At 38.3% G+C, this 22,646-nt stretch overlaps 1 protein-coding gene across 1 annotated transcript; it reads right to left on the bottom strand.

Annotated features, from left to right (window-relative positions):
* Positions 1 to 863: 863 nt before the first annotated feature.
* Positions 864 to 2,691, bottom strand: LOC126410681 (disease resistance protein L6-like). Its single transcript, XM_050081186.1, has 2 exons — positions 2,455 to 2,691; positions 864 to 1,753 (listed from the first exon to the last, which is right to left on the bottom strand). Exons 1-2 carry the CDS (start codon positions 2,665 to 2,667, stop codon positions 1,343 to 1,345), a joined length of 624 nt encoding a protein of 207 aa, XP_049937143.1. The 5' UTR covers positions 2,668 to 2,691; the 3' UTR covers positions 864 to 1,342.
* Between the last annotated feature and the right edge of the window lie 19,955 nt (positions 2,692 to 22,646).

Genomic DNA, 22,646 nt, shown 5'->3' with positions numbered 1-22,646 from the left:
AGGATGTCAGAAAGAGAACAGCACTGGAATCAACAAAATCCGACGGTCCGATCCCCGAGAATGTCACCGGCAACAGAGCTCGATCGGCGGTGGAGCCTGACAGAGACAATGTCACTCTTTAGTAGAGGGCGACGGTGGAGTGGCGGAGCCGCGAAAGGGCGACGGTGGCCCAGTTGTGGAGCGGAGACGGCGGTGGTGGCGGTGGCACATGGTCGTCTTCATCTCTCCTTGTCTCTGCCTCCCTCAATCGATGGAAAATGCGAATAGGGGAAAGAAAGAAGGTGCAGCCGGCAGAAAATGCGAATAGGCAAATCTCTTGACCTAACGGGCCGTCGGGCAGGAACGGGCTATAGAAGTCATAACCGGGCACGACCCATAAAGAACTCAGGCCAGGCCGGGCTCACTCATGTTGGGCCCGATATCGAAAATTCTTGACCCAGACCCGGCCCATACCGTGCTCACTCAAGTTAAAAAAAATAACTTTCTTTTTGTTGACATTGGAAAAGAACTAAAATTACTTTTTTGCTTTGATCACACTTTGATTATTTACTTAGATCATATAATTTTAATATAATTTAATAGATTCAGTCATGATGTCAGAATTTTCTTAACCTTGCTCTTAATCTTTGCCCCCATTGCCAGGCCTACTTAGTAAATAGGCAGTGGGCCAACTTTAGTCCCGAAACCAACTCCATGCTCAGCACTTCAAAGCCATCAGACGAGGCGCGCAGACGGTAGCATATGAAAAGTTACCTATGAACACACATATTCCTATGCTTTGCCAGGTATTAATAAGATGACCCCAGAGAAAAAAAAAATACTTTTTACTCTACTTTATTGTGATCGATAAAACAGAATGCAGGCCGACAAGAAGTATATGAAAACGAGTTTGCTAAGGCCGTCGAGTAGCAGGGACTCTAGGCATCTCAGTTTGCTAAGGCCAGGAACATCCATCAGCAGGAAGCATCCGCTCAGGCGTAAACGTCGCAGGGCTTGCAACTTTGAAATGTCTGGGATGGTCTTCAAGTCCGTGCAAAAGATGACTTCCATCTCCTGCAGGTTTGTCAACCGGCCAACAGACTCCGGAAGTCTTTGCATATACCCTCGGCCTAATTGGAGCACCTTTAAAGATGTCAACCTACCAATCTCTTTTGGGAGTTCCCCTAGTGACCAACACCCCCTCAGGACGAGCTTCTCCAAAGAACTTAGCCGACAGATGCTATCAGGTATTTTCTTTAGAGAATGACAGTCTCCCAAGTTCAAGCACACCAAGCTTTGGAGATCACCGATCGATTCGTGAACTTGGTGCACCCTTCAAATACCAATTTGGTTGTGTTTGGAATCAGCCTAAATCGAGGGTGCTCTTGAGGTTCTTGCAATTCTTGAGAATAAGGACTTTCAATTGGCTGAACGTCTGCGAGTAGTTCGCCTCTTGGGAGTGAAGGAGACAAAAAAACCACGTGTTAGTCACACTTGGACCTAGAAACTCCTCTATGATGCTCTCTGTCAGGTCGAGCACTACAATGTTCATGACATCGAAGTCGATGATCGGCAATGATTTCAATGGACACTGCCACCACCTCAGGAACTTCAACAATTTGGATAGATATTGATACGAGCCCTCCATCCTGATGCAGCTTGTATCAAGTATTCTCAGCTCATCCATGTTTCTAAAAGACATCGTGTTCAAAGGTGGAATATTATGCTGCCCGTCGTGACGGTGGAAAATAATGGCTTCAACCTTCTTTGTTCCCTGAGATAGGAAAGATCACCAGAAAGAAAGAAGAAAAATGAGCTCCTTGATAAAATGAAAACATCAAAGCACTAGAAGTGATGCCTTATGACTTCTGCTAAAGCTTTCTTTCAAAAGAAGACAGAACTTAGATTTATAGCTTTATGCAAACTATCATAAGCAATAGGAGATCAGCTATCAGAGACTACAATTTTTCAGTTCCACATGGTTATGCTCAAGAAAAAGTAAAATTAGAAGTTGGAGGTTTGAGCCTTCCAGTATCAAGTTTTCAGAGGATAATTTCGGGAAGCTAAGACAACATAATTATAAGGTTGAGGAGGATGCTAGAGAAGCTGAATGGAGATGTGGAATGGCAACCACACGAACAATGAACTAATCAGTTATGGTGTTGAATGGCAACCACACGAACAATGAATTAATCAGTTATGATGTGCATGCTTACCAATCTAGCTAGCTCGATCAGCTATGCTATGCTTCTTAAAGCGGAATAACAAAATTTTGGCCAGATGCAAAATAAAGCAACATATCCAGGCGTTGTTGTTAATAGTAGGCTAGTAGCCAAGAATCCACTATCATGTCTAAGTTGGCACAGCTGATCAACTAAGTTCCATTTCTCCACCATATGCGACTTCGACGAGCATTTGTCATAAAGAAAGACCAAAAGAAGAGAAAATGAAGAACGAGTAGAAGCTCATACTTACCTTTCTTCGTTGTAGCATTTGTAATGTTTTGTTATTTTCCCAAAACCTGCTTGCTACTGGCGTCTGCTGTTGGACAATATTTCTTCCCATGTCTCGTATTTGATCATGCATTTCAAATGTGCCATGCTCGTCATCTATGCTGATTAGGAATTTATGCTCCAACTCTGCAATTGCAACAGGTGGGTAAAGTTTGGAACCTTCCCACATGAGCATTGCGTATTCAACTATGAGGATAGAAATCAAGTGTGGAAGGAAAAGATTCAGTTGCGCATCCTCCCCAAGATAATGGACAACGGTGAGGGGCCTTCAACAACTGCCTCTGCACCAGTCACCAATCTCAATTAAAGTTGTTCATTCACAATAAAGAACGATATGTCCATTCACAATAAAGAATGATATCATGGAGATGCTACAGCTGCTCAGGCCCATGTTGAAATAAACATTTGACTTTTCAAAAGCTTTCACATGGCTATAGGTGGAGGCATTTTTGTACTTTTACAAGTTAGTGAAAGTATTTTTGTAACTTTTGCAAGTGATGAACTTTTCTTTATCTTTCCATTTTTTGGCCCTCTTTTTTCACTTTTTATCAGCTCAACAAGGACGTTAAAATAATTTTAACACGACTAGATGATTGTTTAGAATGTTGGGATGTGCCGAGCACTCAATCTGCATTAAGGAAAAATGTGTCTGTATGAATCAAACACCATAACAACAATACCTTTGCCCATCATCAGATCCTTCGGTAAAAACTACCTAAAATCATTGGCAAAAGCTTTGTCCACCATGCAAGTTGTCAATGAATGGATTTTTTATTTTGAAGGAGACTAATCATGTTGGAAGTGTCAACGAGTCAGAGCTCTTCTCTTCGTCTCTTCACAAACCTCTTGACTTGCCCACCAGTTGAAGTATTCAACCCTCTTTCTCCGAACTTGATTTGTCATTCACAATGCAACTTCATCTATATACAGTGAAACATAAAAAAAACAGCTTCAAAATACTTTTGATCCTAGAACATAATCTTGATCTGATAAGGTCATCCTAGATTCAAGTTAATCAAGCAAGCTTGGAATTCCACACCAGGGAGATTCATGCACGCCCACACACACACAAGGAGCTCAATTCTGTAACTCTAGATTTCAGTTCAATTAGGAACTTGGTGAACAATTACTTGAAGGAAAAAAAAAATTTCTACTTCGTTGTCATCCAATTATATGAAACTTGCAGTTCATCGACTGTTAAGCTATTTAATTGGCAACTTTGACACACACAAGTAAATTAGTCAATGAATATGTTAAACTGTAAACTTCACTTGAAGCTAGTCCATCCATTACGTAAACACTTAGAAGTGCTACCAACTATTCTTTGAAATGATTTATCACTTCAGTTTTAGCAAATTTATGCAAATCAATTTGAAAGCTCACTGCTGAACTCAACAACCCACTCTAGAAACCAGAGATCGACTTGACCTTATCGGTCAGACACTCTACCAATATTAAATTAGAAAGAATTCCTCAAAAAAGTTGATCGGTTTATGTACCACTTTAATCAATAATTTTATTATGGTTTTTATATTACCAATTTAATCAATAGTATTGTTATTTGTTGTTCTTTTATAATTTTCCTAATGATCATATTTCAAATAAATTTGAAACTTGGAAAAACTAGTTAAAGTCCCAAAACTATATATACACAAACCATTTACGAAGTTCTAAATCATTTGATTCTTAGGATACTTTCTTCCTGGTGAGAATCACCATGTTCTTTCAATCTATACTTCTTACAACTTCGTTACTCAAATATCATTGCAAATTGATTGAAAACCACATTGGTGCTTTTGCTTACTATTTGTACATTAATCTTAATTTGAACCCAAAAGGATCATTATAAAAGGAGGTGATGAGGCTGTTACATGGGCAGTTTACTTCGATGTTTTCCTAGAAATGCATTTCTTAGATCTCATTATATTAAGGATGATAATCACAAAAAGCACGTCATTAGAAAAAAAAAAGTAAAAACAAAAAGAGGAAACATGTTTTTTTCTTGCTTTTTGGTAAACAATCCTAAATGAATTGTTTGCATTTTTCACCTTTTCTTCGTGTTTTCTGCAAACACTAACTTCAAGGTTAATTAAAGAAAATAAGCCTCTTTTGTTAGTTGACCTTAAGGTCGTTTTTGCTCTAATATTTGAAACATTATTTACTTTCATTTCCAATAATTACTAAAATACCATTTTTATCAATTTAACAAGTTGTTAAAGAATTTTTAATTTACTGAGACTTTCTCGAGGTTTTCTCAAAAATTGCATTTTTATAGTATTATACTCGAGAAATATTTCACCGTATAATACTTACCAACGATATATGTTACAATGATAAAACTACCTAAAATCACTAACAAAAGCTTTGTTGATAGTTTCATTAAAATAGCTAAAATGAAAAGATTGAGCCACCCACCCTCCCTATAGATAATTGCCAAGTGTGGAAGAAAAAAAATTCAGCTGCACACCCTCCCCATAGATAATTGCCAATGGTGAGGGGCCTTCGACAATTGCCTCTGCACCAGTCACCAACCACAATTAAAGCTGTCGATTCACAATAAAGAACGACATCATGGAGCTGCTACAGTTGCTTGGGCCCATGGCTCAAATAAGCATTTGACTTTTCAAAGGCTTTCACATGGCTTCACGTGGAGGTATTTTTCTAATTGTACATGTCAGTGAAGGTTTTTTTTGTACCTTTTGCAAGCAGTGGGCTTTTCAATATCTTTGCATATTTTGGCCATCTTTTTTCACTTGTTATCAATTCAACAAGGACATTAAAATTATTTAACATGACTCGATGATTGTTTAGAATGTTGGGGTGTGCTGAGCACTAAATCTGCATTAAGGAAAAATGTGTCTATATGAATCAAACACCATAGCAGAAAGAGGATTGAGATGGAACAAGAGCATCCCTTCATGGGAGACAAGGAAGAAGAATCCTCCTTAACTACAATTCCCAAGACAGAAGCAAATGATCTAGAGTATGAAGAATACAAGAGATTCCAAAAATATCATGTTGAATGATGAGCAAGCTCAAGCAAAGAAGGTCAAAAAGAAAGAGAAGAAGACAAAGAAATCTTCTTCGAGTAGCTCAAATTCTTCTAAAGACACTACTATCAAGTAATGAGGAAGAACCAAAGTTCCCAAGAAAAAGAAGAAGAGAGAATCCTGAAAAGCAAAGATCCAGAAAGTTGAAAAGAAGTTGAATGCAATTCAACTCAAAGGCAAGAACAAAAGAAATTTTACCTGTGAAAACTTTTATGAAAGCTTTGAAAATGACAAGCGTATCAAGAACTTGCCTAAGAAATTCACCAAATTTGACGGTCATTGAGACCCGAAGGCACTTGGCCATGTTTTTGTAGAATGTTACAGATTTCACAACAATCATAGAGCTCTCTTTTGATACTTCCCAAGGAGCTTAGAAAGAATTGCAACACAATGGTACAAGAAGCACATTAATCCAATGGAACTAAAAAATTTGGCAGACTGATCAACCTTTTCATTGAAAGATTCATTCAAAATATGAAAACTGCACCAATAATCACCACATTGTGTTATCTGAAATAGAGACCAAGTGAAAAGGTCAGAGTTTTATTCAAAGATGGAGGTCTTCTTGCAACAAGATGAGAGACTCAATCTCCTAGTCCCATGCATTGGGGCTGATCGCCAACAATTTGACACAACCATTAAGGAGCTTTATTTATAATGATCCAATCAAATCTTTCATCGATCTCATTGAGAGAGCAGAATGCATCGAAGCAGGAATTGAAAATAGAGCTTTTGATGTTGTCGTCCTGGTAAAATTCAAGTAATATGCCAAGAAAAGCAGCATGAGTTAGAATGTTCCAACAAATATTACAGTAAGTGCTGCTACCTTCAAAAAGGAAAATGCATACTACTCCAAGAATAAAGGAATAGGAAACAAAGCCAGTAATAACAGTGGCACCAAAAAAAGCATCATAAACGGAGATATGATAAAAAATTACTCTATTAGAGAATAGTTATGAAAAAAATCATACTGAGCTGGTAGAAAGAGGTACTCTATTTTTTCCAAAAGTTTACAATCTTCCACCAATGATAAGAAAGAACAAAGAGCAATTTTGTAAATTTCACCGTGCCCCAAGGCATGATATAGAGGATTGCCTTGCGCTAAAAAAATATTATACAAGATGCAGTTGACAAAGAAATAATTAAGGGAGTCAGTGAACAGCTAGACGTTCTCAAAACCCTTTTCCTAAGCATGGGAAAGAAACATCTACAATGATCAGATTTTCAAAAGGTCATCAAGTCATGGTTACAAATAAAAGGGAGAAAGCATCCCTGATTTTTTTTGAGTTGCTTTCCAATTATGACAAAGGATCCATCAATGAACAAGCCAGACCGAGCAAATAAAATATTCAAACAAAGGTTGATTAAGGATCGCAGATATGGGATATAAAACCTTTGGAAGTCACATTCAGGAATTAGACTCCCTACCCCAAGTCAAAAGGGAAAGATTTAGCCCTAATTGGAGAGATGAATGGACTTTTGAACAATATGAAAATGGTCCAATCACATTTTGTGATGAAGATATACCAAACGAAGGCACATTGCATAATGATATCTTGCACATAGTGGTTGAAACAATGAGTGTCAGAGTTTCCCATGTCTTAATTGATGGATGAGCCAGCCTGAACATTTATCCACAACAGACAACTCCTACATTGGGCACAAGGCAAGTTGATTATACTCATTCATCAATTTTCATTCATGGATATGATGGATTGGGACAATCTTGAATAGTTTGTGTCTCAATTGGAATATCTCTGAGACACATCATTGGGTTTTATTTCACATGCTAGATATAGAATCCTCCTTTAACTTGTTGCTTGGCGGACCATGATCCATGCTGTAAATGCAGTTCTTCCACATTGCATTAGTGTGTCAAATGGGCACCCATAGAGATGAAAGGAAATCCTGCAAACCATTTCTTGATGGATGATCTATCCTCAGCATATCACAACATGAATACTATCACAACATGAATACTACCACAATCTATGCAGAGGACATGCAAAAACTTATTGTGCACCCAATGCTTCTCGTACCCACATATGACAATTGAGTACCAAGTATTCGAGTTTGCAAAGAAGAAAAACTATGTTGAGGCCTCAACAAATTTGAAAGCCAAAGAAGCAAAGGGATCAAATAATAAGGAAAATTATAACAATAGGAGGGATAAGGGTGGAAGGGACGAAGGTGGTGGCATGCATGGAGGTGGTCAGGTGGCGTTAGCAGGGATGACCATCTTCTACAAGACCTCCGTAGACCGAGGGATGAGCCTTGAGTCCTCATCACTTACCGCTACATTTTTTGGGTTACCCTCCTCTGCTCTCTTGCCTTTTTCTTCTTTTTACAAAGGGAAAAAAAATGAGAACTTGTACCAATTGAAAGAAAATTGGATATATTCGATCTCTTAAGCAGTAGGATGTGCGATGAAGACTCGGAGGCTCATCCCTTGGTATACAGAGATCTTGTAGAGGATGGGCATCCCTGCTGATGCCACCTGCACCACCACCATGCACAGCTTCACCTTCATCCATTCCACCCTTCTCCTCCTACTGTAATAAATTTTCATTATTATTTGATCCCTCCTCCATAATATATATTTGACAACTCTCTCTCTCTCTCTCTCCCCCTTGAATTATCCCTTTCTTTCTGCCTTCTTTTCACCAACAATATTGCAGAGAAAAGAATCTGGGAACAGGCTGAGGCTGCCAATCTCAAAATCAGCACTGAAATGAGATGAAAAATAAGTCATACGGGGTCACATTTATAGATCATAGAGAGAGTGTGTGAGAGAGAGTAGGTGAGGCATGCCTGGTATGCCTTCTTTCCTCCTTTCTCTCATTTAAGTCTCTACTTAGGCCTCATAATTGGTCTCACTAAATGGAAATTTTCTTTCATATATATATATAATATGTGAGCTGAATCCTCCATCCATCTTGAACTTACAGGTTTGTCAAACATGGACTGCATATCAAAATAAGCCCTTTTGCAAAACAGATATTGAACTTACAGGTTTGTCAATTCACTTCTTTTAATATTAATTACCATCCCTCTAACGTGTTTGCATTTATTGTTCTAAGAGTGGTAAAGCCATGGTAAGTCAGTTCTGTACATTTGGAGATTAATCAGGAACGAGCAGGCGTTAAAAACTTTCCAATTGACGTACATGTTGCAATCAAATTATATGTATATATATATGTATGTAGCAGTAGGTACATGCCGAAAGAATATCAGGTTACTTATTTTATCTAAAGAATAAATTCACTCTTCATATCAAGCAGGAATTCTAATTGGACAGTAATACCTTCTCTACATTCACAGTCCAATTCCTTCACCTGGTTTTTCACGTTCTATTCTTTCCTTTCTTGGTAAAAGGAAATGAGAAACTTCACATTGACATTGGAGAATTTAATAGTAGACTTTCTCTTTTCTCCGGTCCTCGTATTTAACAAATTGGAAAAGAACCAGAAATAGGCTCTGATTCTTTTACGTGGAAAATATTTGTCATCTGCGGAAAGCTAGTAAAGAATGCTCATTCCTGCAACTATTACATGCACCACACCACTCACAGCACTGCCTTCATCCCCTCCCTACTATTCCTTCCAGTTACCTCCATTAATGGCCACAACCATCACTACTGATCTCCCTCTCTAAATCTACCAAGATTTTTGCTTCTTGTTTGTCTAAGTCCACGAGAGAACTTCACATTGACTTGAGGTATGCTCTTCTTCAAGCATACCTCTCCAAAACCTTGGAGGCAGGAAAGTTTAACCATGAAGTTTTTAAGAAAAAAAAGATGGTTTCTCCTAAGTGAACATTAAAAAATATAAAATTGCTCAAATGGCAAGTACATGTAGTAAGTGTACCTATATATATATATATATATATGTATATATATATATAGTACATGTGGAAAGAATATAAGGTTACTTATTTTATCTAAAGAATAAATTCACTCTCCGCATTAAGCAGGAATTCTAATTGGACAGTAATACCTTCTCTACATTCAGAGTCTAATTCTTTCACCTGGTTTTTCAGGTTCTATTCTTGCCTTTCTTGGTACAAGGAAATGAGAAACTTCAGATTGGCAGTGGAGAATTTAATAGTAGACTTCCTCTTTTCTTCAGTCCTCGTATTCATAATAACAAATTTGAAAAGAACAAGAAATAGGTTCCGAGTCTTTTAAACGGAAAATAATTGTCATCTGCGGAAAGCTTGTATAGTATGTTCATTCCTAACAACGTGTGTTTAGAGATTAGGACAGAGTACAACTAATTCTAAATAAAACTAAGCAAACCAATTTTTGTTAGTTTCTGAGTTCGTCAGCTTTCATATTACAAATAGGCACGTAAATTGTGTAAGATGGTTGGCATAGTTAATTGGCCAATGGTTCATGATTAAATGTCCATGGGCTCCGACCCTTTATGCAAGCTGAAGCAGGTGTAAGCTTTGAAGTGAAGGTACAAGTCTATCTGAGTGAGTGTGGTTTCCTCGCGGTGTAAAAGCAAAAAAGTTACAAGCGTTTTAAGGTTCGTTTTGGGATATGAGGCCTTGATAGGTGTCATCATCAATTCACTGTGGTCGTTATTGAAGTAGTTTCCGGAATGGCTCTTCTGCCTCTACCGTTACCTTTTCTCATCTTCAATCAAGCTGATCCATCACCATATTTGGAATTTTTCATACATACGACAAAGCCCATGAAAAGGAAAGTTTCATCTTGTGGAATATGGTTATCTAAAAATGCGGAAAGCTATTCTCAATTTCTGATATAGGCTAGGCCAATTTCGAATCTGCAGGCATCATCAAATTGGCACATCATGCACATATTTGAACGATGAAACTGTTTCGAAAAATTGGATACAGAAAAAAATTTAATGTTAGCTGTCTTAGCTGTTTCGTTCCATATGTCTCAACATTTTCACAATTGCTGACTCCATATATCAATTGTATAAGATCATCATAATAAACATGTCACAAAATTGGTTGATATAGCCCCCACACCTATTGGAAACCGATGCACCTTGATGCCGAATGCTATAGCTTGATTGCTTAAAGGAGCAGAAGTAGAAGAGCAAATTCAAAAGAAGAGAGAGTTATCAAATATATAAAACATTTCGAACCATTTAAGTAATAAGATCAACGTACACTTTTCCACCATAACGGGAAGGGTTTCTCCGGCGTCAATGCTGCTAGCGGAAGGGAGAGACACAGAGAAGGGCTACCATCCGTTCATGGAGGATCACAAACCCCCTTCCTGGCTACATCGACCACTGCTCGCGTTGGCCGAAGACAACCCCCTTCCGAGTGACATCAACAGAGTCAAGAAAACTCCATTGCGCTTACATCAACAGCTATTTGCCGTTGATAGGAAAAGAACCCCATTTCTGAAGACATAAACGGGCTAAGGACTAATCGTGGGGGCGAGGGATGATCCGGCCACCGTAGCTGCAAAAGGAGGAGCATACGCCAGCCGCGGGAGGAGACGCAAGGCTACAGAGCCTTCACGCATCCCAAATCATCACTTCTTTTCTTTGAGTGAAAGCCATTTGTCTCAGCTTTCAGAAAATTGGAGGTCTTAACTACATTGAACTGATCCCACCGAAACTAAACGTTACTAAGATTAATCCAACAACCTCGCCTGTAAGTACCAAGGCAGCGAAAGGGAGACCAAATCATCAGAAAAAAGAAACCCCATGAATTCCGTAGGACGATTGCCCTGGAAAAAGAATAAGAGAAATGCAGATAGATGAATGGCGGTTTAAACAAATGAATTGAAAACTATAACTAAAAGCTCTACCAAAAGGCGAAAAAGCCCCATATCGAGTGCCCGGTGTGCCTCCTAAAAATAATTATAGCAAATGGATGGGTCAGTTTTAATATTTTTATCGAGGGGTTTGCTCCCCCAAAGAATTGATGTGCAACTACTGAAAGCTGTTCTTTTTTGCTTCCTAGCACTCACAGTTTATTTACCTATGGACAAAGAAAAAAATTTTGAGGTGGGGATAGGGCCCGTGCGGGCCTTCCTTGGCTCCAACCCTGGATCTATACTTCTCTGGGAAATCATGCATGCACTTGCTTTCAGTGTCCCTCCTTTTGAAGCACAAGCAGTTGATTCTATAGGAGCTGAAAATGAAAACTAGCTGCCTACATAGCCCTGCTCTACTAACCTCCTCAAGAATAGTGTAGAAATTACTGGTTATAATATGAGACTACTTCCAATTATACACATATATGTATATGTACGAGATATGTAGGTCTGTTTTTCAATAATTAATGAACACTTGCTTCTTTCGAGAAGTATTTCAGTCTTTTGAGAAGCAAACAAGATATTGGCTCATTTAGGACTCTTGTTTTGCAAAATTTTCTTACATGGTAATGCTTAATGCTGGACTATTCCTAAGTGCATGGAAAAACTGGCTGTGAGAGCTGCAAGCTCCTGACTCAATTAGCTACAACTGAACAATCTGATCTTCTTTTATGCCGGCTCTGGCACTTGATCCGCACCAGCACTTGCTGGGTTCGAGCGCAAATTAGTTGCTTCTCCAGCAGACCTGTGTGCCTGAAGCTGGACAAGTTCCTTCTCCTCTTTTCCTTTGCCCCACAGCATAGTGTACAGCCCTAAAATGATCAATCCAGCATCAAGCACACTGAAACCACAAGGTGTTCCTGCTTACTGTATCAAATTTCCATTTATTGGAACCATATATTATATATAACTGGAACCAAATAATAATATATAACCATACATTATATATACATCTTCATATATCACCATGTCTTCATATATCACCATCCCATGCAGATTACTGATCGAACAAATGATCAAAGAAATCAAACTCTCATAACAATATGGTTGCAGTGAGGGGCAGGGGCGGGGCCGAATTAAAGTTTTTAAATTTTGAAACAGGCTTAAATATCATTTTTTTTAATATTTATATAAAAAATCTTCTAAACTTTACACGTAAATTTAAATTAAAAAAAAATCAGTTGGGGCCAAGGTGGCCTCCCTGGCTCCGTGGTTGTATACTTGTATTATATATGCTGTAAATTAAAAACATAAATACGTGGTTGTATACTTGTATTATATATGCTGTAACTTAAAAACATAAATAGTTTATACTAAAGTTGGAATTTCAGAATGTCTGTTATAGGGAAGCCCGTAGGAATGGAGAATAATTAAAGAGGGCATTTGATATCATTTTTTTAAAATCATCCTTTCTATTTATGTAGTCCAAATGGGTTTCCAAAAAGTCACAGGAGGTTATTTTTTTATTTTAGAATTGAACAAAGAATGCATAAAGGTGACCACATATTTAAAGTAAAGAAAACATGCCTGGTAGGTTAAATTGGGATTCAGATACCGGCAGTTAATTAGGAGTAACATACATTGGGAACTAGGATGTGGGATAGAACTGGCTTGATACATTAAGCCATGGGAATACGTTTTAAATATTTTTTAAATTATAAAAGAAAATTTGAATATAAATTGTATGTGAAATAATAAAATGCATATTATTAAATTAAAAAATATTTATATACATTTTGTTATTATATATTTTGTATAAAATCAGACCTCAGGCGGAGCCGGGTCAAGCTCGATTTCGATCGGCCGGCCTTATACCATGATACCAATTTTTAATTATAAAGAACAAAACAATTCCTACTACCAAATGCCCAAAATGGGGGTCCGCGGTTTATGATTGACCAGATCAACTAGCAATAGATGTAGCCCAAAACAGTAGAGACTAAGTTCAGCCTCATCACTGCCCAAGCCAATGTTTCTATTTTGACAGAAGACCTCATGCAGTGGAAAAGAGGATTGCCCTTCTAATTCACTATCAATGCCTAACTAATCTAAAGATGATTCACTCCAAAAACTAATTACAAGGTCATCTCCCTCATGTTTGGATCTCGCCGCTGGTTCAAAAACTGACTTAGGTGTGAGTTGGGGTGTCGGTTGGAAATAGGTATAGAGGCAAGAATTTCTGCATATAAGATCTGGTTGAATAGTGATGGTGCATCTCAAAAAAGTTGGGGCATTGGTGGAGATAAATGTTCAACTAAAGAGCATTAAGACCCAGTTGTTAATTACCGAGTGACGGGCCAAGAGAAGAAGGCTGGACTGAGTCGAGCCTCGTTCTTACTTCAGGACCAACAGGTCTGTGTGAGCAGTTGCCCACAGAGGCCAAATTGTGGCGTCACACCTAAAATGTCCAAAAGACAATTTTTGTAGAGCACCATTAAACACCTGCTCTAGTGCACATTGCATGGCCAATATAGCACCATTGCACATCTAGTGTAATTTCTGGAGAGAAAAAATAGAGGATGAGGTATACGATTTGAAGATGGAAGACATGAACTTATCGATGTAGGAGCCAAAAGCAGAAAATTTTATGTTCTTTTAGAAAGATGCAAGAGAATGCAACCCACAAGTAAGCAGAATGTGAAATTCATGAAAAGCAACTCAGTCATAATCAGGATTCTTCATCCAAAAGGGCATGATGAAATGTAGAAGAGATTGCAGATAAACCAAATGCTCTCTTGGGGAACAATGAACAACAGCATGTGACAACACTTCAGTCGTGTTAATGCATAACAAACAGTTTTCTTTTTCCATCCTTTTTTTTTTTTATCATACAATACCAAACAGAAATATCACAACAGTTCCCTTTGAGAAGTCTTCACAGAAAGGTGCCCTTGGCAGAATGCTTAATGAGCTTGGTGTTGGGCCTCTTTATGTTTGACAGAAAAAGGAAATGATCATGTTCAGTACCACCATGTTGGAGCTGGAGCATTTACCTTCTTAATGAGCTTGCACATGCTTAATGAGCTTGCACATGCTTAATGAGCTTGGTGTTGGGCCTCTTTAGGTTTGACAGAAAAAGGCCAACACAAGCACATTAAGCAAATGTGTGCACCAGCAAATAAAATTTCCTAATGATCATGTTCAGTACCACCATGTTGGAGCTGGAGTGTTTACCTTCTTAATGAGCTAGCTTAAAAAAACCGAGCTCAATCTGACTATTTAATTGGATTCCCAAAGGTTCGACATATGGTATCTCTAATTTGAAAAGGCACAAACTTCAAAGAGGGTCCCTTTAATTTCAGGACAGATCAGTGAATCAACGGGGCGTTCAGCAATTAAAAGATAGATAGATAGACGTGACTTCAACCAAGAGTAAAATGAGACCATAATCTGATCTCGAACTAATTGATACCAACCACCATTAATCCATGACCAACCAGCCCAAAATCACTAATGATCTCCATAGTAAGATGGGCCTTTCAGCCAGGCAATAACCAAAACCGGAACTGCGCCAACCATTTCCAGGCAATCAAAGACAGCCTTGCAAAGCTTACCTTAGCTAAACTTTAGTCCGGGTTGCCATATTCTATAGGATGCTAAGCAAATCAGTCGGCCTCTGTATGGCACTCCCATGCAGAAACAGTGTCATTTGTCCTGGCAGAGGGATTTTTATTTCATGTTTTCCAGTGGACCAAGAACTTTAAATCAGAAGGTCAGGACTCCATAATGACCAAACTGTTGCAAGCAATTGATGGCCAAGCTTTTGAAATCTGTACAATTAAGTCTGCCGGATTCAAGGATTTCCCATGTGACCTGCTCAAGTGAATGTTCCACAACTGATTTCTATTATTTTGAGGGAATACCATCTCTTTAGTATCTCTGTAGTTTATGGTCCACCTTTATGAAGCTCAAAACAAATCTTACTAGACCTAAGTCTTAAGGTGATCACAACAAAAGGCAACTGCCCTAGGGAAATATGTGGGTGCCATTTCAACAGAGGAAAATGGCATTTAGCTTTTGACAACCAATTCAGATGTTGGACATGAGACGTTCACGTAGAAGGCAGTCGAGAGTGCAATGCATCTTCAAGTTATTAGATTTGAATAATATTGCTTGTAAAAACATAGGTAAAACAGCACCGAAACACATCATTTAAGTGCATGGAAATGAATAAACAAAATAATCACCTTGATGGAGCTGTAAGTGGTAAGCAATACCACCAACAGGAATAAATTGACCACCTCACCTAAATATTCAGATTCCTTCCATTTCCCAAGCAATTTCAATGGTACCTCCTGCGAAAAGCTGAACAATAAGTGGAAATGATAACAGAGAATACTCACCACTTGAAAGACCTGCGCACCCATATGTTGAAAAGATGGGATTTTTGGTCGAAAGGGAAGAGAGAGAGAGAGAGATGAACATGGCAAGTAACGAGAAGAAGCATATATGCACATCAAAAAATAATAATTAAGAGGAGAAACCTTTCCAACAAGAAAAAAAACAATTGAGTATGACAAGAGAACTCACCTGAAGAGGGAACCAATACTATGGAGAAAGAGAGAGAGAGACCCAAAATTGAGGAGTTTTTTGGCTGTTAACCCTCTAATTGAACCAAGTAGACCCTTCACAAACAAAAAATGGAGGAATCACCGAAGAAAATGTTCCTTTTCCCAACAAATCCCATTCCACAAACATTGTGATATATTCTAAAGTTTCCACAAAGGTCTGGCACTCTCTCTCCATTCACCACTCAAATCTTGGCTCCTCTATTTCACAACTGGAAATCTATAAAAGGAACAATGTCAATCTTCATCATAAACTACACAAATATGTCCACAAAGAGCATGACAAACAAACAGGTGAAACCATAAAATATATGTAGATTGTAAGAGGACCAGCCATACTTTGCAAACATTAATAGGTAATTTTTCAAACTTTTTTAATCATGCAAAACAAGTACTGTGAAAGGAGCAATCAATCCTTTTGTAAACTAAGATAGTTCACAAGACCAAGTGTCCAAGGAAATCGCTCGACAATTGCCAACTATTCTTTCTTAATCTTTCTAAAGTTACAAGATGCAAATTTCTATGCTCACCTTGATATGTTAAAGCTAGAATTCTCTTCGTCACCAGTTCAGAAGTCACCAATTTAACTTGAATTCAACATTCTCACATAAAGAGATGCATTCAGAAAGTCCAAATTTGCAATTTGGCATAAATGCATAGACTAGTAGTTCCATGTGCACAATAGATGTGACGATGACTTTGTAGAACTCCTATTGTTCAAAAGGGGGGCAAATCTCGAAAAGGAAACTTTTCACTGTGAGATAAACAATCAAATGATTATAAAAAATGAAGCCCACAAAGAAGCATATCAAAAAACACAAAAAAAAGCACGTAGGCCTGGTTACATGGGACATGGCATGGCAAGCAAACTTTTCACTGTGAGATAAACAATCAAATGATTATAAAAAAATGAAGCCCACAAAGAAGCATATGAAAAAGCACAAAAAAAAGCACGTAGGCCTGGTTACATGGGACATGGCATGGCAAGCACAAAAACTTGACATCACAAAACATACCAATCAAGCTTCTGTTGTCTTAGGCCTTCTTCAAAACAAACAACAAGTTTTAAAACAAACTGAGACGTCATTCTATGCAGAAAGTGCTTCTTATGGAGTAATGCCAATACATGCAGGGTGGACCTGCTCCAAAGCAGCATGTGAGGATACAATAGCTCCAGACAAGATGCTTACGGTCCTCTAGCTACCACTTTCAAGTTTCAGGAACCTCCTCATCCACACACTTTAGTGCCCACTATGCTGAACTTTTTGAAGTGCAAAGCTGCATTCAACCATGTGTCTATGTAATGGTCTTTTGAATTTATCAAATTTTGATGCGCCTTGCAGTAAAAATACATACTTTAAGCCTGCAAATTTGAAATACCAATGACAACCACAGCTACATGATAATCATTGATTGAAGTGTACATGAAATCTAAACCAAATAGAAGAAAATTACGGCATGATATGGTACATGGAGAATATCAGTCATGAGAGTTCCACGTTCAGGGCCAAGTTCAATAAGGTTCACTTTCTCTGATTGCCATCTGTTCCCAAAGGCATACACTCCATACGCCAATCATATACATCAGGAGTACCACTAATAAGTTCTAACTTCTAACATGCCAAAACCAGGGCCCAATCGATCAAGTCTCTTAGTAGGAAAATATCACATATACAATTTCTACCATCTGCAATCACTATATCACATTCCATGTCTTAATTACAAAAAATGGGAAAAAAAAAATTGGAGGCAGCACTATCACTAATGATTCTCATTTCACCCAGAACAACCAAGACAAAACCTGGGTGTCGAAGTGATGTTTGGAAGATTTGACATCAAGGGCACGCATTGGTAGGTATAAGCGCTTCACCCGTGGCTGCACCCAGTATCTTCTCCATAAATACTGCACCCAGCATGTCATGAACTACTCATGAATATACACATATGAGAGAGAGAGAGAGAGATGTTGCTCTCATTACTCTTGCAGGAAACCCAGTGCAGCCCTGATATTGAATGAGGAATGGAGCTTTCTCCTGCCCTCACTTTGTGTGTCCCTCTGCAACCTGTAACAAAAAAGACAGAGAAGGGCAGTTCACTATACTGCTGGTGCCTGGTGCAGCTTCTTGATCGAAGGTACCTCTCTATTTACGGCTGTGTTTGCCCAAGCAGTTCAAGTGAAATCCTCTCATGTCCATGCCAAGCACACACTTTTGGAAACACATTTGATGGGGTCTATGCATATTAAGGTGGCCGCATCTCGCACCTTTCCCTGTGACCACCCTTCCCTTATCATCACGCTAGGGAGCATTTCATCTATAAAACCATCATGGTGTTGCTAAAATACCATTAACTATCGCTACATTTGCTAATACTCCTGTGGTAATTCTTTTGAGTGAAAGGGTGGGAAAGTCAAGTCGTCATGAAAGGGGCCTCTCTCTCCTAAGATGCAAGATCCAAAGCCACTCATTTTCTTTTAAATAAATGAATATGGGCAAAGAAACTCCAACCCACATCCAACTAAAAACCCACCCCCTTTTTCGTCAATGAAGTTTGAAACCTAAGAACGTCACACATTACTACAATACAGTGACACACAGGAACACCACTAGCATTACATTTACAAGTCAGACAAAACTTGAGGAATAATTTAAAAAGAAAAAAAAAAGACTAATTGGCAGTTCTTTCATCTTTGCTTCCCTAACCTTTTTCTTAACTATCATTAAACCAAAAGAATGAAATACACAATAAAATAACAAAAGAATGAAAATAAACATATTACCGACACACACACACACACACCTGTGCAACCATAACTCATGGTTGACATGCTGACCACTTAGATGTGATGCTGCTGTCATAGATATTCAATCAAGCAACCTACAAACTTAAGCAATGTAGATATGTAGTTCAAAGACTACATCAAGAATGTGACGCAACCAGTAGACCCAAAAACTTGATCAAGTTTTGTTTATCAAAAGAATTGAGCAAAGGCAGAAAAAATAAAAAACCAAGCAACTATGTGAACAAAGCTTCAAAACAACCCATGCCACAATGAAAGTGAAAATTAACATGACAAGCACTATGCTGGAAAACCACTAAAGCAGAAAATAAAATAAAACTATTGAACTACTATAAATCAATCCAACACTTGCCCACTCAGCAAAACTAAAATAATCTAACTAAGAAAGAATATGATCCTACTGAAAATAAATGAAACCAATAACCTTGACCTATACTGGAATGTACAATACCTAAGGCATCTAGTCAACTAACATGACACAAGAAGAAACTGAGTACTAAGCTTCTAAAGACATGAAGGACCCTGCTAAAGCAAAGGCACGGCTGGATAGTTGATGGCGATTAAGAATGCCTCCACCCTTGGCTGCTCATTTTTGATATTAAAAAAAGCATACGCTAGCCAAGCGAAAGAAGGGTGAAGAAAGGAGGGGGTAGAGGAGAAAAAGATCGATCAGTGGAGATGGGTTAGGCAAGAGTATGGGGCTTTCCGCCCCCCTCTTACCTTGGATAATAAATGAAGCCATGGACAAAACTCATAACACTTTGACAAAAATGTTATAATTCAAAAATCGACCAGTTCTTTTGAAAAGAGATAGGAGGTTTTTATGACAGTCTCAACCCTAAGTCTAGGTTATACTGTTGAAAACCAGGTTGAAGACGCTCAATTAAGAGGGAATAAGGGGTCAGGCCTCTCCCAAGATAGAGGAAAAGAAGGACAAATTGTCACATTAAGCATAATTGGCCTGTGTTTGAGGAGTTTCATCCATTCCAAGAACGGCCTAGTGTTTTGGTAGTGAAATGACAAACACCTTTGAAGACCTAGGGGATTGGTTAGTTCCTCGTATGCCTAGGAGGCCTCGAAACATAACAAGAGATGTTAAGTTCTTACTTTGAAATAGTTCAAAATGATCAATTTAACTCATACTTGAGTGCTTGTGTTGTGCAAATAACTTACCCTTCGTTTATCCATAGTACCGTAGAAGCACCCGAATTAATTTCACATCCATGCCATCGGATCTCCAGAAGGGATATCATTCAATTTCCAAAATATGAACATAAAAGAATCACCCTCAACATCTTAGGTAATCAAAAAGAGGAAAAATATTGACCCTATAATTGCACATCCACGAAAGATTGTCACATTCAATTCTTGCGAGTTCAGCCTTCATGCTTTTCATCTCTTGGTAGGCACCTTTTGCTTTTTTTTTTTTTTTGCTTTTTTTTCTTACATTCGACTTTTTGCCTTTTGATTTTTCTTTCATGCTTTTCTTTTCAGGCTGACCTTCACCTTTAAGGGACTACCTCACCACCCCAAAGGCTACTACGAAGCTCCACCGCTTTGGTGGATATGTGTAGCTTTATCACGTGCCGCTTCAACTTACGGGTGTTCGACGAGCAAAAGGTTCATAAGTCATTATCTTCATGGAATAGACATAAATCACCTATATAGCCCCGAGCCCATCTCTCAACTCTCATTTTGCTACCTGCCAAGATCTTATAGAGCATTGTGGCTTCTCTCTCGGGATATTTTCCTCCTAAATCCTTGTAGATGCTTAATCACCAAAGTCAATTGCATTTCCTAGTCTTGACTTCCTCAACTTCATAGGATTTTTCTTTATTGCACATATCCAAGACTTTTCATTTTTCCTCTTCCATTGATTGGTAACAAGAACTTGAAATTTTCTTCTTTCACTCAGCGAGGTACTAAAGATAAAGCAAAGACATAATATTGTGTAAATTTTAAAAGGCTTTTAAGCAAAATTTAAAACTTTCTCTTTTACAAAAGTTTTTGACATCAAATGTTATGTCACCAGGAGGAGGGAACTCTACTCACTAAAGAAAGGGTGATTTCAAAAACAAGATGGGTTGGTTTGTAGAAGAACGAAATTCACCAACTCCCATAAAAGTAGAGCCTCTTACACAAAAAGTATCAAAGGGTGACCAGTTTCCATAACATTAGGTGATCAACTGAGTGGAAATTTCGGAAATGGTTTGAGTTAAGCTCTTCTCTTTTCTCGAAGGAAGCCCAGGATAAACAAATCAATTGCAGCCGTGACAATGGAAACTATGGGTTTGGACTCTCCTAGACTCATAATATAAGGCTATCCACCAAAGTTTTGACTGGTTTTGTGTTCTGGTTACACAAGGACTTTGTGAAATGATGATTTTGCAAAAGGATAACAACACAAGGGACAATTTCTCCTCGAAGTCTCTTCATAAAAACAGAGCCTTGTGGCAGACAAAATTCCCCAAATTCTCATGTTGTAAGGTTTCCTTGCAGAGGGTTTGATCATTGATTACCAAGAAAAAATGTCTACACCAACAACTCACTCTTCTAGCCAACTAAAAGGCCACTTTTAAGACTGAGTTGGGTTGGATTGAATGGTTTGAAATGCTTTTAATCAAAGCTCATGTGCAAGATCAAACGGAAGAAATGGCTTCCCAAGATTTCTCTGCCCATGCATATACCTAGAAAGGTCCTAAGAATATGACTCAAATTATGGTTTTAACATCTAAAAATCAATCAAAAGGTATGATAAACCATAGACTATGCCCCTGGCTAGAAAGCACAAACAGAACTTGCTAGGATGCAACCCTGTTAGCATGAACACCAAAAAAAAAATGCATAAATCAAAGCAAAACCACCATGCACGTCCTAAAATGAGAAAGTCTAAACCTGCTATAGACCACTACTTAATGAATTCCTGCTATATCTTGAAAAATAACGAAGCAAAAACGAATTGATAAAGTGAATGGGTAACCACATCGAGCATGTATATACAGAGAGAAAGAGAGAGATGACCATAATGGCTTGGGCACCAAGAGCCAAGGCATTCAACATGCATGTCCAATGCCTGATTCCTCCATCAAGTAGAACAAGAACTTTACCAGCGATAGCTTGAACAACCTATACTTGAAATAGGAAGACCAACATGGAGGGGAATTATGCATCTCTTAAACTTGCTAACAGCTTGTCAGGGGAAGGACAAAATGGATAGAAGTTTTCTTGCACTCCGTTTTGAGAAAGAAAAAAGAAAAGCTTGTTTTTGAGAAGAAATAGCAATTTCAGAATCATTTGAGGTGAATGGACGTTACCTCCTCAAGGGCAGAAATTGCAGCAAGTGCACAGTCAAGTTGGCGACCACCATGATTCAAAACAATTATGCCATCTACTCCAACCTCAATAGCTTTCCAAGCTGCAGGAAGTAAAGGAAGCGCATCAAACAGGAGAGCACCATTTCCATCCCATTGTTAATATTCATACAGCCTTGTAATGCACCATGCCGAGAAAGTTGCTTGTTAGACACATGAAATTAAAGATCAACTTTTTTCATAAACTAGGTGGGCTTCTTACTACAATTCGCTCCTTTATTGGTTATTTTGTTGGCAAACTCAATTCATGTGAAATGGTTAATTTGTAAGATCATTTTGGATTCAGTCCTCAACTTTGTTCTTCAATGTTACCCAGGACTGAGCCCCAAAGTACTTGATAACAACCGATTAACGATTATTCTGACCATTGAAAAATGAGATATCTGCAAAAGAAATATGAAATTTAAACGACAATGCTCCAGTGAATGATATCCCTTCATCACATGCTTCAATTGAGCTAAAAAACACTTTTTGTTATTGCGACCCAATGAATTTCTCCTCTATCACCTGTATCTTTTTCTTGACTTAAAGACTTATATTTTTCAGATAGCATATCTGC

This window comes from Nymphaea colorata, chromosome 13 (genome assembly GCF_008831285.2).
Source record: "Nymphaea colorata isolate Beijing-Zhang1983 chromosome 13, ASM883128v2, whole genome shotgun sequence".
Taxonomy (NCBI): domain Eukaryota; kingdom Viridiplantae; phylum Streptophyta; class Magnoliopsida; order Nymphaeales; family Nymphaeaceae; genus Nymphaea; species Nymphaea colorata.
This window is presented reverse-complemented; position numbering and strand designations above follow the sequence as displayed.

Bases quoted from the DNA above. Each gene is read 5' to 3' on its own strand.
- LOC126410681 (XM_050081186.1), bottom strand. From the start codon at position 2,667: ATGCTCATGTGGGAAGGTTCCAAACTTTACCCACCTGTTGCAATTGCA. The intron at 1,754-2,454 runs GTAAGTATGAGC...TTCCTATCTCAG, and splicing joins AAATGCTACAACGAAGAAAG to GGAACAAAGAAGGTTGAAGC.